This window comes from Eucyclogobius newberryi, unplaced genomic scaffold (genome assembly GCF_026437365.1).
Source record: "Eucyclogobius newberryi isolate DKJ021-1_F unplaced genomic scaffold, fEucNew1.0.hap1 SCAF_405, whole genome shotgun sequence".
In the NCBI taxonomy this organism is placed as follows: domain Eukaryota; kingdom Metazoa; phylum Chordata; class Actinopteri; order Gobiiformes; family Gobiidae; genus Eucyclogobius; species Eucyclogobius newberryi.
Window position 1 is genome coordinate 39853 of NW_027316063.1, and position 12648 is coordinate 52500.

The 12648-nt window shown below is 52.9% G+C and overlaps 1 protein-coding gene across 1 annotated transcript in view; it reads left to right on the top strand.

The window, feature by feature from the left end:
• Positions 1-225: 225 nt before the first annotated feature.
• LOC140379322 (protein Smaug homolog 1-like) overlaps positions 226-12648 on the top strand; it is a gene marked incomplete at its 3' end in the record, with an annotated part of 12775 nt that continues 352 nt past the window's right edge. The window contains exons 1-6 of the mRNA XM_072464185.1: positions 226-698; positions 4582-4824; positions 7644-7753; positions 10732-10818; positions 11911-12127; positions 12552-12637. Coding sequence (XP_072320286.1) covers positions 335-698; positions 4582-4824; positions 7644-7753; positions 10732-10818; positions 11911-12127; positions 12552-12637 — 1107 coding nt within the window. The remainder of the gene's footprint in view (positions 699-4581; positions 4825-7643; positions 7754-10731; positions 10819-11910; positions 12128-12551; positions 12638-12648) is intronic.

The following is a 12648-nucleotide window of genomic DNA, read 5'->3' on the forward strand; positions in this document are numbered from 1 at the left end:
ACCAGGTCTGAACCAGGACTGAACCAGGTCTGAACCAGGTCTAAACAGGACTAAACTGGGGCTAAACCAGGACTAAACCAGGTCTGAACCAGGACTAAACCTGAGGGGCCGTGGACCTGACCTCTCAGGGGCCACTTTGGATCCACAGACCAGGGACCTCAGACTCACTTTAGGGCTGAACAAACTGAACCAGTGGAAACGTGGCTCACTCTGTGTTTCTCCTGCAGCTGTGATCAGCCAATGGCAGAGCGAGTCGAAGGAGCGAGCCATCTCATTGGTCCTGACCCATCTGCCGCTGCTCAAACCAGGAAACGTGGAGGCGAAGGGCGAGTACATGCGGCTCCTGCCCCGGATCCTGGCGCAGACCATCGAGTCGGGTCGCCACGTGGAGGAGTCGCGCCAGCTGCTGTCCTACGCCCTCATCCACCCGGCCACCTCGCTGGACGACCGCTCCGCCCTGGCGCTCTGGCTCACCCACCTGGAGGAGCACGCCGGGAGGGGCGACAGTCTAGAGCGGGCGTCCCAGGGCTGCGGAGGCGCGCCCAAGAGCCAGTCCTACGCCCGCTACGGCTCAGAGGACCGGCTCAATGGCTGGCAGCAGCAGGGGGCGCCATGGGGCTCTGAGAACGGGCATCTGTTTCCCTCAACCTCTGTGCCAACCGCCATCAACGCAGTGGGCACGGGATCAGGGAGCACACGTGAGTAAACCAGGTCTAAACCAGGGCTAAACTAGGGCTAAACCAGGTCTAAACCAGGACTAAACCAGGACTGAACCAGGACTGAACCAGGCCTAAACCAGGACTAAACCGGGTCTAAACCGGGTCTAAACCAGGACTGAACCAGGACTGAACCAGGCCTAAACCAGGCCTGATCCAGGACTAAACCGGGACTAAACCGGGTCTAAACCGGGTCTAAACCAGGACTAAACCAGGTCTAAACCAGGACTGAACCAGGACTGATCCAGGACTAAACCGGGACTAAACCGGGACTAAACCGGGACTAAACCGGGACTAAACCAGGCCTAAACCAGGCCTAAACCAGGACTATACCAGGACTAAACCAGGTCTAAACCAGGACTAAACCAGGGCTAAACCAGGACTAAACCAGGGCTAAACTGAAGGACACAGTCTCTGCAGGACACAGTCTACACTCAGCCTGACATTCCCTTTTAAGGCGGGGTCTGACTGGACTGTATTTGTGGAAAAGTGCTAATATTTAGGGAGGTAACGCAAGCCGGGCCTATTTTAACTGCACCACAGCCGACTATAGATAGAGACGAGAGAGACGGGACGTCTCCAGCACAAAGCCTGCTTATTCTGAGAGTGTCCTCACTCTCTCCTGTCTCCCTCAGTGTCCTCACTCTCTCCTGTCTCCCTCAGTGTCTCCCTCAGTGTCCTCACTCTCTCCTGTCTCCCTCAGTGTCCTCACTCTCTCCTGTCTCCCTCAGTGTCCTCACTCTCTCGTGTCTCCCTCAGTGTCTCCCTCAGTGTCTCCCTCAGAGTCTCCCTCAGTGTCTCCCTCAGTGTCCTCACTCTCTCGTGTCTCCCTCAGTGTCTCCCTCAGTGTCCTCGCTCTCTCGTGTCTCCCTCAGTGTCCACACTCTCTCGTGTCTCCCTCAGTGTCTCCCTCAGTGTCCTCACTCTCTCGTGTCTCCCTCAGTGTCTCCCTCAGTGTCCACACTCTCTCGTGTCCTCAGTGTCTCCCTCAGTGTCCTCACTCTCTCTTGTCTCCCTCAGTGTCTCCCTCAGTGTCTCCCTCAGTGTCCTCACTCTCTCGTGTCTCCCTCAGTGTCTCCCTCAGTGTCCTCACTCTCTCGTGTCTCCCTCAGTGTCCACACTCTCTCGTGTCTCCCTCAGTGTCTCCCTCAGTGTCCTCACTCTCTCGTGTCTCCCTCAGTGTCTCCCTCAGTGTCCTCACTCTCTCGTGTCTCCCTCAGTGTCCACACTCTCTCGTGTCTTCCTCAGTGTCTCCCTCAGTGTCCTCACTCTCTCGTGTCTCCCTCAGTGTCTCCCTCAGTGTCCACACTCTCTCGTGTCTTCCTCAGTGTCTCCCTCAGTGTCCTCACTCTCTCGTGTCTCCCTCAGTGTCTCCCTCAGTGTCCTCACTCTCTCGTGTCTCCCTCAGTGTCCTCACTCTCTCGTGTCTCCTCAGTGTCCTCACTCTCTCGTGTCTCCCTCAGTGTCCTCGCTCTCTCGTGTCTCCCTCAGTGTCCTCGCTCTCTCGTGTCTCCTCAGTGTCCTCGCTCTCTCGTGTCTCCCTCAGTGTCCTCGCTCTCTCGTGTCTCCCTCAGTGTCCTCGCTCTCTCGTGTCTCCCTCAGTGTCCTCGCTCTCTTGTGTCTCCCTCAGTGTCTCCCTCAGTGTCCTCGCTCTCTCGTGTCTCCCTCAGTGTCCTCACTCTCTCGTGTCTCCCTCAGTGTCTCCCTCAGTGTCCTCGCTCTCTCGTGTCTCCCTCAGTGTCCACACTCTCTCGTGTCTCCCTCAGTGTCTCCCTCAGTGTCCTCACTCTCTCGTGTCTCCCTCAGTGTCTCCCTCAGTGTCCACACTCTCTCGTGTCCTCAGTGTCTCCCTCAGTGTCCTCACTCTCTCTTGTCTCCCTCAGTGTCTCCCTCAGTGTCTCCCTCAGTGTCTCCCTCAGTGTCCTCACTCTCTCGTGTCTCCCTCAGTGTCTCCCTCAGTGTCCTCACTCTCTCGTGTCTCCCTCAGTGTCCACACTCTCTCGTGTCTCCCTCAGTGTCTCCCTCAGTGTCCTCACTCTCTCGTGTCTCCCTCAGTGTCTCCCTCAGTGTCCTCACTCTCTCGTGTCTCCCTCAGTGTCCACACTCTCTCGTGTCTTCCTCAGTGTCTCCCTCAGTGTCCTCACTCTCTCGTGTCTCCCTCAGTGTCTCCCTCAGTGTCCTCACTCTCTCGTGTCTCCCTCAGTGTCTCCCTCAGTGTCCTCACTCTCTCGTGTCTCCCTCAGTGTCTCCCTCAGTGTCCTCACTCTCTCGTGTCTCCCTCAGTGTCTCCCTCAGTGTCCTCGCTCTCTCGTGTCTCCCTCAGTGTCTCCCTCAGTGTCCTCGCTCTCTCGTGTCTCCCTCAGTGTCCTCACTCTCTCGTGTCTCCCTCAGTGTCTCCCTCAGTGTCCTCGCTCTCTCGTGTCTCCCTCAGTGTCCACACTCTCTCGTGTCTCCCTCAGTGTCTCCCTCAGTGTCCTCACTCTCTCGTGTCTCCCTCAGTGTCTCCCTCAGTGTCCACACTCTCTCGTGTCCTCAGTGTCTCCCTCAGTGTCCTCACTCTCTCTTGTCTCCCTCAGTGTCTCCCTCAGTGTCTCCCTCAGTGTCTCCCTCAGTGTCCTCACTCTCTCGTGTCTCCCTCAGTGTCTCCCTCAGTGTCCTCACTCTCTCGTGTCTCCCTCAGTGTCCACACTCTCTCGTGTCTCCCTCAGTGTCTCCCTAAGTGTCCTCACTCTCTCGTGTCTCCCTCAGTGTCTCCCTCAGTGTCCTCACTCTCTCGTGTCTCCCTCAGTGTCCACACTCTCTCGTGTCTTCCTCAGTGTCTCCCTCAGTGTCCTCACTCTCTCGTGTCTCCCTCAGTGTCTCCCTCAGTGTCCACACTCTCTCGTGTCTTCCTCAGTGTCTCCCTCAGTGTCCTCACTCTCTCGTGTCTCCCTCAGTGTCTCCCTCAGTGTCCTCACTCTCTCGTGTCTCCTCAGTGTCCTCACTCTCTCGTGTCTCCCTCAGTGTCCTCGCTCTCTCGTGTCTCCCTCAGTGTCCTCGCTCTCTCGTGTCTCCCTCAGTGTCCTCGCTCTCTCGTGTCTCCCTCAGTGTCCTCGCTCTCTCGTGTCTCCCTCAGTGTCTCCCTCAGTGTCCTCGCTCTCTCGTGTCTCCCTCAGTGTCCTCACTCTCTCGTGTCTCCCTCAGTGTCCACACTCTCTCGTGTCTCCCTCAGTGTCTCCCTCAGTGTCCTCACTCTCTCGTGTCTCCCTCAGTGTCTCCCTCAGTGTCTTCACTCTCTCGTGTCTCCCTCAGTGTCCTCACTCTCTCGTGTCTCCCTCAGTGTCCACACTCTCTCGTGTCTCCCTCAGTGTCTCCCTCAGTGTCCTCACTCTCTCGTGTCTCCCTCAGTGTCTCCCTCAGTGTCCTCACTCTCTCGTGTCTCCCTCAGTGTCTCCCTCAGTGTCCTCACTCTCTCGTGTCTCCCTCAGTGTCTCCCTCAGTGTCCTCACTCTCTCGTGTCTCCCTCAGTGTCTCCCTCAGTGTCCACACTCTCGTGTCTTCCTCAGTGTCTCCCTCAGTGTCCTCACTCTCTCTTGTCTCCCTCAGTGTCTCCCTCAGTGTCTCCCTCAGTGTCCTCACTCTCTCGTGTCTCCCTCAGTGTCTCCCTCAGTGTCCTCACTCTCTCGTGTCTCCCTCAGTGTCCACACTCTCTCGTGTCTCCCTCAGTGTCTCCCTCAGTGTCCTCACTCTCTCGTGTCTCCCTCAGTGTCTCCCTCAGTGTCCTCACTCTCTCGTGTCTCCCTCAGTGTCTCCCTCAGTGTCCTCACTCTCTCGTGTCTCCCTCAGTGTCTCCCTCAGTGTCCTCACTCTCTCGTGTCTCCCTCAGTGTCCCCCCCGCCTCTGCACTGTCCTCTGAAGCGCTCGGTGTCCCTCACTCCTCCCATCTGCTCGTCCCAGCCGCCGGGGCAGGCTCTGGGGCAGGTGTGGCTGTCACAGGAGGACATCCGCCGTCCTGAGCACGTGTCGCTCTCGCCCCAGGGCAGTGTGGCGTCCTCGGGCAGCGGCGGCAGCGAGGCCCTTGATGACCTCAGTCTGCCCCGGGGCAGTTTCCACGACGAGAGCATGAGAGGTACAAGACTTCTGTTTCTGTCAGCTAATGCTAATGCTAATGCTAATATTATTTTACACGACATGTCCTTTTCATCCAGCGGCTCTGAGGGACGGGTCAAATGCAGAGGGTCAATATGTCTATGGGGACTATAAAGTGTAGAGAGGAGCAGAGAGGAGAAGAGCAGAGAAGAAGAGCAGAGAGGAGCAGAGAAGAAGAGAAGGAGCAGAGAGGAGAAGAGAGGAGCAGAGAGGAGCAGAGAAGAAGAGAAGGAGCAGAGAGGAGAAGAAAGGAGCAGAGAAGAAGAGAAGGAGCAGAGAGGAGAAGAGAGGAGCAGAGAAGAAGAGAAGGAGCAGAGAGGAGAAGAGGGGAGCAGAGAAGAAGAGAAGGAGCAGAGAGGAGAAGAGAGGAGCAGAGAAGAAGAGAAGGAGCAGAGAGGAGAAGAGAGGAGCAGAGAAGAAGAGAAGGAGCAGAGAGGAGAAGAGAAGGAGCAGAGAGGAGAAGAGAATGAGCAGAGAGGAGCAGAGAAGAAGAGAAGGAGCAGAGAGGAGAAGAAAGGAGCAGAGAAGAAGAGAAGGAGCAGAGAGGAGAAGAGAGGAGCAGAGAAGAAGAGAAGGAGCAGAGAGGAGAAGAGGGGAGCAGAGAAGAAGAGAAGGAGCAGAGAGGAGAAGAGAGGAGCAGAGAAGAAGAGAAGGAGCAGAGAGGAGAAGAGAGGAGCAGAGAAGGAGCAGAGAGGAGAAGAGAGGAGCAGAGAAGAAGAGAAGGAGCAGAGAGGAGAAGAAAGGAGCAGAGAAGAAGAGAAGGAGCAGAGAGGAGAAGAGAGGAGCAGAGAAGAAGAGAAGGAGCAGAGAGGAGAAGAGAGGAGCAGAGAAGAAGAGAAGGAGCAGAGAGGAGAAGAGAGGAGCAGAGAAGAAGAGAAGGAGCAGAGAGGAGAAGAGAAGGAGAAGAGAGGAGCAGAGAAGAAGAGAAGGAGCAGAGAGGAGAAGAGAAGGAGCAGAGAGGAGAAGATAAGGAGCAGAGAGGAGAAGAGAAGGAGCAGAGAGGAGAAGAGAGGAGCAGAGAGGAGAAGAGAAGGAGCAGAGAGGAGAAGAGAGGAGCAGAGAAGAAGAGAAGGAGCAGAGAGGAGAAGAGAGGAGCAGAGAGGAGCAGAGAAGAAGAGAAGGAGCAGAGAGGAGAAGAGAATGAGCAGAGAGGAGAAGAAAGGAGCAGAGAAGAAGAGAAGGAGCAGAGAGGAGAAGAGAGGAGCAGAGAAGAAGAGAAGGAGCAGAGAGGGGAGCAGAGAAGAAGAGAAGGAGCAGAGAGGAGAAGAGAGGAGCAGAGAAGAAGAGAAGGAGCAGAGAGGAGAAGAGAGGAGCAGAGAAGAAGAGAAGGAGCAGAGAGGAGAAGAGAAGGAGCAGAGAGGAGAAGAGAGGAGCAGAGAGGAGAAGAGAGGAGCAGAGAAGAAGAGAAGGAGCAGAGAGGAGAAGAGAAGGAGCAGAGAAGAAGAGAAGGAGCAGAGAGGAGAAGAGAAGGAGCAGAGAGGAGAAGAGAATGAGCAGAGAAGAAGAGAAGGAGCAGAGAGGAGAAGAGAGGAGCAGAGAAGAAGAGAAGGAGCAGAGAGGAGAAGAGGGGAGCAGAGAAGAAGAGAAGGAGCAGAGAGAAGAAGAGAAGGAGCAGAGAGGAGAAGAGAAGGAGCAGAGAGGAGAAGAGAGGAGCAGAGAAGAAGAGAAGGAGCAGAGAGGAGAAGAGAAGGAGCAGAGAGGAGAAGAGAAGGAGCAGAGAGGAGAAGAGAATGGGCAGAGAGGAGCAGAGAAGAAGAGAAGGAGCAGAGAGGAGAAGAAAGGAGCAGAGAAGAAGAGAAGGAGCAGAGAGGAGAAGAGAGGAGCAGAGAAGAAGAGAAGGAGCAGAGAGGAGAAGAGAGGAGCAGAGAAGGAGCAGAGAGGAGAAGAGAGGAGCAGAGAAGAAGAGAAGGAGCAGAGAGGAGAAGAGAAGGAGCAGAGAGGAGAAGAGAGGAGCAGAGAAGAAGAGAAGGAGCAGAGAGGAGAAGAGAAGGAGCAGAGAGGAGAAGAGAAGGAGCAGAGAGGAGAAGAGAAGGAGCAGAGAAGAAGAGAAGGAGCAGAGAGGAGAAGAGAAGGAGCAGAGAGGAGAAGAGAAGGAGCAGAGAGGAGAAGAGAAGGAGCAGAGAGGAGAAGAGAGGAGCAGAGAAGAAGAGAAGGAGCAGAGAGGAGAAGAGAAGGAGCAGAGAGGAGAAGAGAAGGAGCAGAGAGGAGAAGAGAAGGAGCAGAGAAGAAGAGAAGGAGCAGAGAGGAGAAGAGAAGGAGCAGAGAGGAGAAGAGAGGAGCAGAGAGGAGAAGAGAAGGAGCAGAGAGGAGAAGAGAAGGAGCAGAGAGGAGAAGAGAGGAGCAGAGAGGAGAAGAGAAGGAGCAGAGAGGAGAAGAGAGGAGCAGAGAGGAGAAGAGAGGAGCAGAGAGGAGAAGAGAGGAGCAGAGAGGAGAAGAGAGGAGCAGAGAGGAGAAGAGAAGGAGCAGAGAGGAGAAGAGAAGGAGCAGAGAGGAGAAGAGAGGAGAAGAGAAGGAGCAGAGAGGAGAAGAGAAGGAGCAGAGAGGAGAAGAGAGGAGCAGAGAGGAGAAGAGAAGGAGCAGAGAGGAGAAGAGAAGGAGCAGAGAGGAGAAGAGAGGAGCAGAGAGGAGAAGAGGGTGAAGCTGGAAGAGGCAGAATATGAATAAACATGTAGATTTCTATAGAGTAGATTCATCATCTGACCTTTGACCCTTGTGTGTCAGACGTGCCTCAGTGGCTGACCTTTGACCCTTGTGTGTCAGACGTGCCTCAGTGGCTGACCTTTGACCCTTGTGTGTCAGACGTGCCTCAGTGGCTGAAGACTCTGCGTCTGCACAAATACGCCGCGCTCTTCTCCTCCCTCACCTACGAGCAGATGATCAACCTGAGCGAGGAGCAGCTGGAGGCACAGGTAACACTCCTATTACTACTCCTATTACTACTATTACTACTACTAATACTACGATTACTACTACGATTACTACTATTACTACTACTATTACTACTACTAATACTACTATTACTACTCCTAATACTAGTAATACTACTATTACTAATACTACTTGTAATACTACTATTACTACTACTAATACTACTATTACTACTCCTAATACTACTAGTAATACTACTATTACTACTACTAATACTACTATTACTACTCCTAATACTAGTAATACTACTATTACTAATACTACTTGTAATACTACTATTACTACTACTAATACTACTATTACTACTCCTAATACTACTAGTAATACTACTATTACTACTACTAATACTACTATTACTACTCCTAATACTAGTAATACTACTATTACTAATACTACTTGTAATACTACTATTACTACTACTAATACTACTCCTATTACTACTCCTAATACTACTAGTAATACTACTATTACTACTACTAATACTACTATTACTACTCCTAATACTAGTAATACTACTATTACTAATACTACTTGTAATACTACTATTACTACTACTAATACTACTCCTATTACTACTCCTAATACTACTCCTAATACTACTAGTAATACTACTATTACTACTACTAATACTACTATTACTACTCCTAATACTAGTAATACTACTATTACTAATACTACTTGTAATACTACTATTACTACTACTAATACTACTCCTATTACTACTCCTAATACTACTAGTAATACTACTATTACTACTACTAATACTACTATTACTACTCCTAATACTAGTAATACTACTATTACTAATACTACTTGTAATACTACTATTACTACTACTAATACTACTCCTATTACTACTCCTAATACTACTCCTAATACTACTAGTAATACTACTATTACTACTCCTATTATTTCTCCTATTACTACTACTATTATCTTGGAACCACCAGAAGGCTCTACCTCCTACTGTGCTTTTAGAGACTCTTGGCACCACCAGAAGGTCAGCATTTAGAGAGTGAAGAGCTCTGATTGGATGAGATGGTTCTATAGCATCTTTGAGGTGGGAGGGGCCATGTCATTTATGGCTTTGTAAATCAGGAGGAGGAGTTTAAATGTGATTCTAAACTGGACAGGAGCCAGTGAAGAGACTCCAGCACTGGTGTAATGTGCTCTCTTCTTTTTGTTCCTGTTGTAATCTTGCTGCTGCATTTTGAACCAGTTAAAGCTTTTTTATGGATCTTTTAGGACCTGCTGTGAGCAGGAGTTACAGGAGAATCTAGACGTTACAAATGCAGGAGACGTTTCAGCTTCACTTTTAGGCCGGATTTTTCTGATTTGATCTTTATTACACAGATGAAAGAGTCTGTTTTACAGACTTGATTTATATGAGCTTTAAATGTTTCTTACAGTAGAACTGGAGGCTACACTGACTGCAGTGAGGGTAATAACGACGCAGTGAGGGTAATAACGACGCAGTGAGGGTAATAACGACGCAGTGAGGGTAATAACGACGCAGTGAGGGTAATAACGACGCAGTGAGGGGAATAACGACGCAGTGAGGGTAATAACGACGCAGTGAGGGTAATAACGACGCAGTGAGGGGAATAACGACGCAGTGAGGGGAATAACGACGCAGTGAGGGGAATAACGACGCAGTGAGGGTAATAACGACGCAGTGAGGGTAATAACGACGCAGTGAGGGTAATAACGACGCAGTGAGGGTAATAACGACGCAGTGAGGGGAATAACGACGCAGTGAGGGGAATAACGACGCAGTGAGGGTAATAACGACGCAGTGAGGGTAATAACGACGCAGTGAGGGTAATAACGACGCAGTGAGGGTAATAACGACGCAGTGAGGGTAATAACGACGCAGTGAGGGGAATAACGACGCAGTGAGGGGAATAACGACGCAGTGAGGGTAATAATGAAACAGTGAGGGTAATAACGACGCAGTGAGGGGAATAACGACGCAGTGAGGGGAATAACGACGCAGTGAGGGGGATAATGAAACAGTGAGGGTGATAATGACGCAGTGAGGGGAATAACGACGCAGTGAGGGGAATAACGAAGCAGTGAGGGGAATAACGAAGCAGTGAGGGGAATAACGACGCAGTGAGGGTAATAACGACGCAGTGAGGGGAATAACGACGCAGTGAGGGGAATAACGAAGCAGTGAGGGTAATAACGACGCAGTGAGGGGAATAACGACGCAGTGAGGGGAATAACGACGCAGTGAGGGGAATAACGAAGCAGTGAGGGGAATAACGACGCAGTCTCTATTATAGAGGCTGATGAAACAGAAAGTGCCGGGATCAATCAAAGATAAATATTATGACTCTTATTTTTGTGGTGATTTTTGTGTGGAGTGGAGTTCAGTGGAGACGAAGCACTTCCTCCAGGTGTAACAGCCTCTGAAGGACACGAGACATGAGAGTCCCAGGTGACACAGAGTAGGACCATGTCTGGTCTGTCTCTGGTCCTGGTCCTGGTCCTTGTCCTGGTCTGTCTCTGGTCCTGGTCCTTGTCCTGGTCTGTCTCTTGTCCTGGTCCTGGTCTGTCTCTGGTCATGGTCTATCTCTGGTCCTGGTCCTTGTCCTGGTCTGTCTCTGGTCCTGGTCCTTGTCCTGGTCTGTCTCTGGTCCTGGTCCTTGTCCTGGTCTGTCTCTTGTCCTGGTCCTGGTCTGTCTCTGGTCATGGTCTATCTCTGGTCCTGGTCCTGGTCCTGGTCTATCTCTGGTCCTGGTCCTTGTCCTGGTCTGTCTCTGGTCCTGGTCCTTGTCCTGGTCTGTCTCTGGTCCTGGTCCTTGTCCTGGTCTGTCTCTTGTCCTGGTCCTGGTCTGTCTCTGGTCATGGTCTATCTCTGGTCCTGGTCCTGGTCCTGGTCCGTCTCTGGTCCTGGTCCTGGTTTATGGTGTTGATGGTAAATGCACATGTTCTTGCCTGTTTCCTGTTGCAGAAAGTGACCAAAGGGGCGCGGCACAAGATCGTGATCAGTCTCCAGAAGCTGAAGGAGCGACAGAACCAGCTGCGCCTCCTGGAGAAGGTCAGTGTGAGGAGCAGACACAGGCAGAACATGCAAAGGGAATCAAACCTGTGACCCTCTGGCTGTGAGGCGTCCTGCTCAAAGACGTGACTCGTTTCCTTCTTCAGTGTTGAACCTGGTTTTATATTTTCTCTGAGACGTTTCACCGCTGTTCTCCTGCGGGAGGCGCCGTTCTCCTGCAGGAGGTGCTGTTCTCCTGCGGGAGGCGCCGTTCTCCTGCAGGAGGTGCTGTTCTCCTGCAGGAGGTGCTGTTCTCCTTCAGGAGGTGCTGTTCTCCTGCAGGAGGTGCTGTTCTCCTGCAGGAGGTGCTGTTCTCCTTCAGGAGGTGCTGTTCTCCTGCAGGAGGTGCTGTTCTCCTGCGGGAGGCGCTCTTCTGCAGGAGGCGCTCTTCTCCTGCGGGAGGCGCTCTTCTCCTGCGGGAGGCGCCGTTCTCCTTCAGGAGGTGCTGTTCTCCTGCAGGAGGTGCTGTTCTCCTGCGGGAGGCGCTCTTCTGCAGGAGGCGCTCTTCTCCTGCGGGAGGCGCCGTTCTCCTGCAGGAGGTGCTGTTCTCCTGCGGGAGGCGCCGTTCTCCTGCAGGAGGTGCTGTTCTCCTTCAGGAGGTGCTGTTCTCCTGCAGGAGGTGCTGTTCTCCTGCAGGAGGTGCTGTTCTCCTTCAGGAGGTGCTGTTCTCCTGCAGGAGGTGCTGTTCTCCTGCGGGAGGCGCTCTTCTGCAGGAGGCGCTCTTCTCCTGCGGGAGGCGCTCTTCTCCTGCGGGAGGCGCCGTTCTCCTGCAGGAGGTGCTCTTCTCCTGCGGGAGGTGCTCTTCTCCTGCGGGAGGCGCTCTTCTCCTGCAGGAGGCGCTCTTCTCCTGCGGGAGGTGCTGTTCTCCTGCGGGAGGCGCTCTTCTCCTGCGGGAGGCGCTCTACTCCTCCGGGAGGTGCTGTTCTCCTGCGGGAGGCGCTCTTCTCCTGCGGGAGGCGCTCTTCTCCTGCGGGAGGCGCTCTTCTCCTCCGGGAGGTGCTGTTCTCCTGCGGGAGGCGCTCTTCTCCTGCAGGAGGCGCTCTTCTCCTGCGGCAGGTGCTGTCTGATGTAACTGTCCTTTCTCTCCTGCAGGAGGTGCTAGAGGGGGCGGGGCTTAGGGCCCCTCTACAGGAGCTGCACCAGATGATCCAAACTCCCATCAGGCCATTCACCGAGACAAGTCCCGCCCCCGGAGCACTCCTGTCTCACCTGAACAGGGGCGGGGCCAGCGGAGGGGAGGCGGAGTCAGGAGGCAGCACCATCGCCGAGGGCGACCTGCCGGCGCAGTTCACCCGTGTCATGGGCAAAGGTCAGAGGGCACTGAACGAGCGCTGCACATGTAAAGTGCACACTGAACGAGCGCTGCACATGTAAAGTGCACACTGAACGAGCGCTGCACATGTAAAGTGCACACTGAACGAGCGCTGCACATGTAAAGTGCACACTGAACGAGCGCTGCACATGTAAAGTGCACACTGAACGAGCGCTGCACATGTAAAGTGCACACTGAACGAGCGCTGCACATGTAAAGTGCACACTGAACGAGCGCTGCACATGTAAAGTGCAGAGGTGGATGGTAAAGATATACAGCGTACTTTTACAAACTCCTCCCAGGGGGCGTTGGCCTGAAATGCTGACATTTAGCTAACAGTTAGCAGCAGCGGCTAACTGTTAGCTAAATGCATATGAATAAAGTGTACACATGCTAATGCAGGGCATCTGGTGTTTTACAGTTTGCACTCAGCTGCTGGTGTCTCGTGCTGACGAGGAGAACCTGAGCCTGTACCTGCAGCTGCTCGACAGGGGCCTCCTGCACCAGGTACTCTCTGT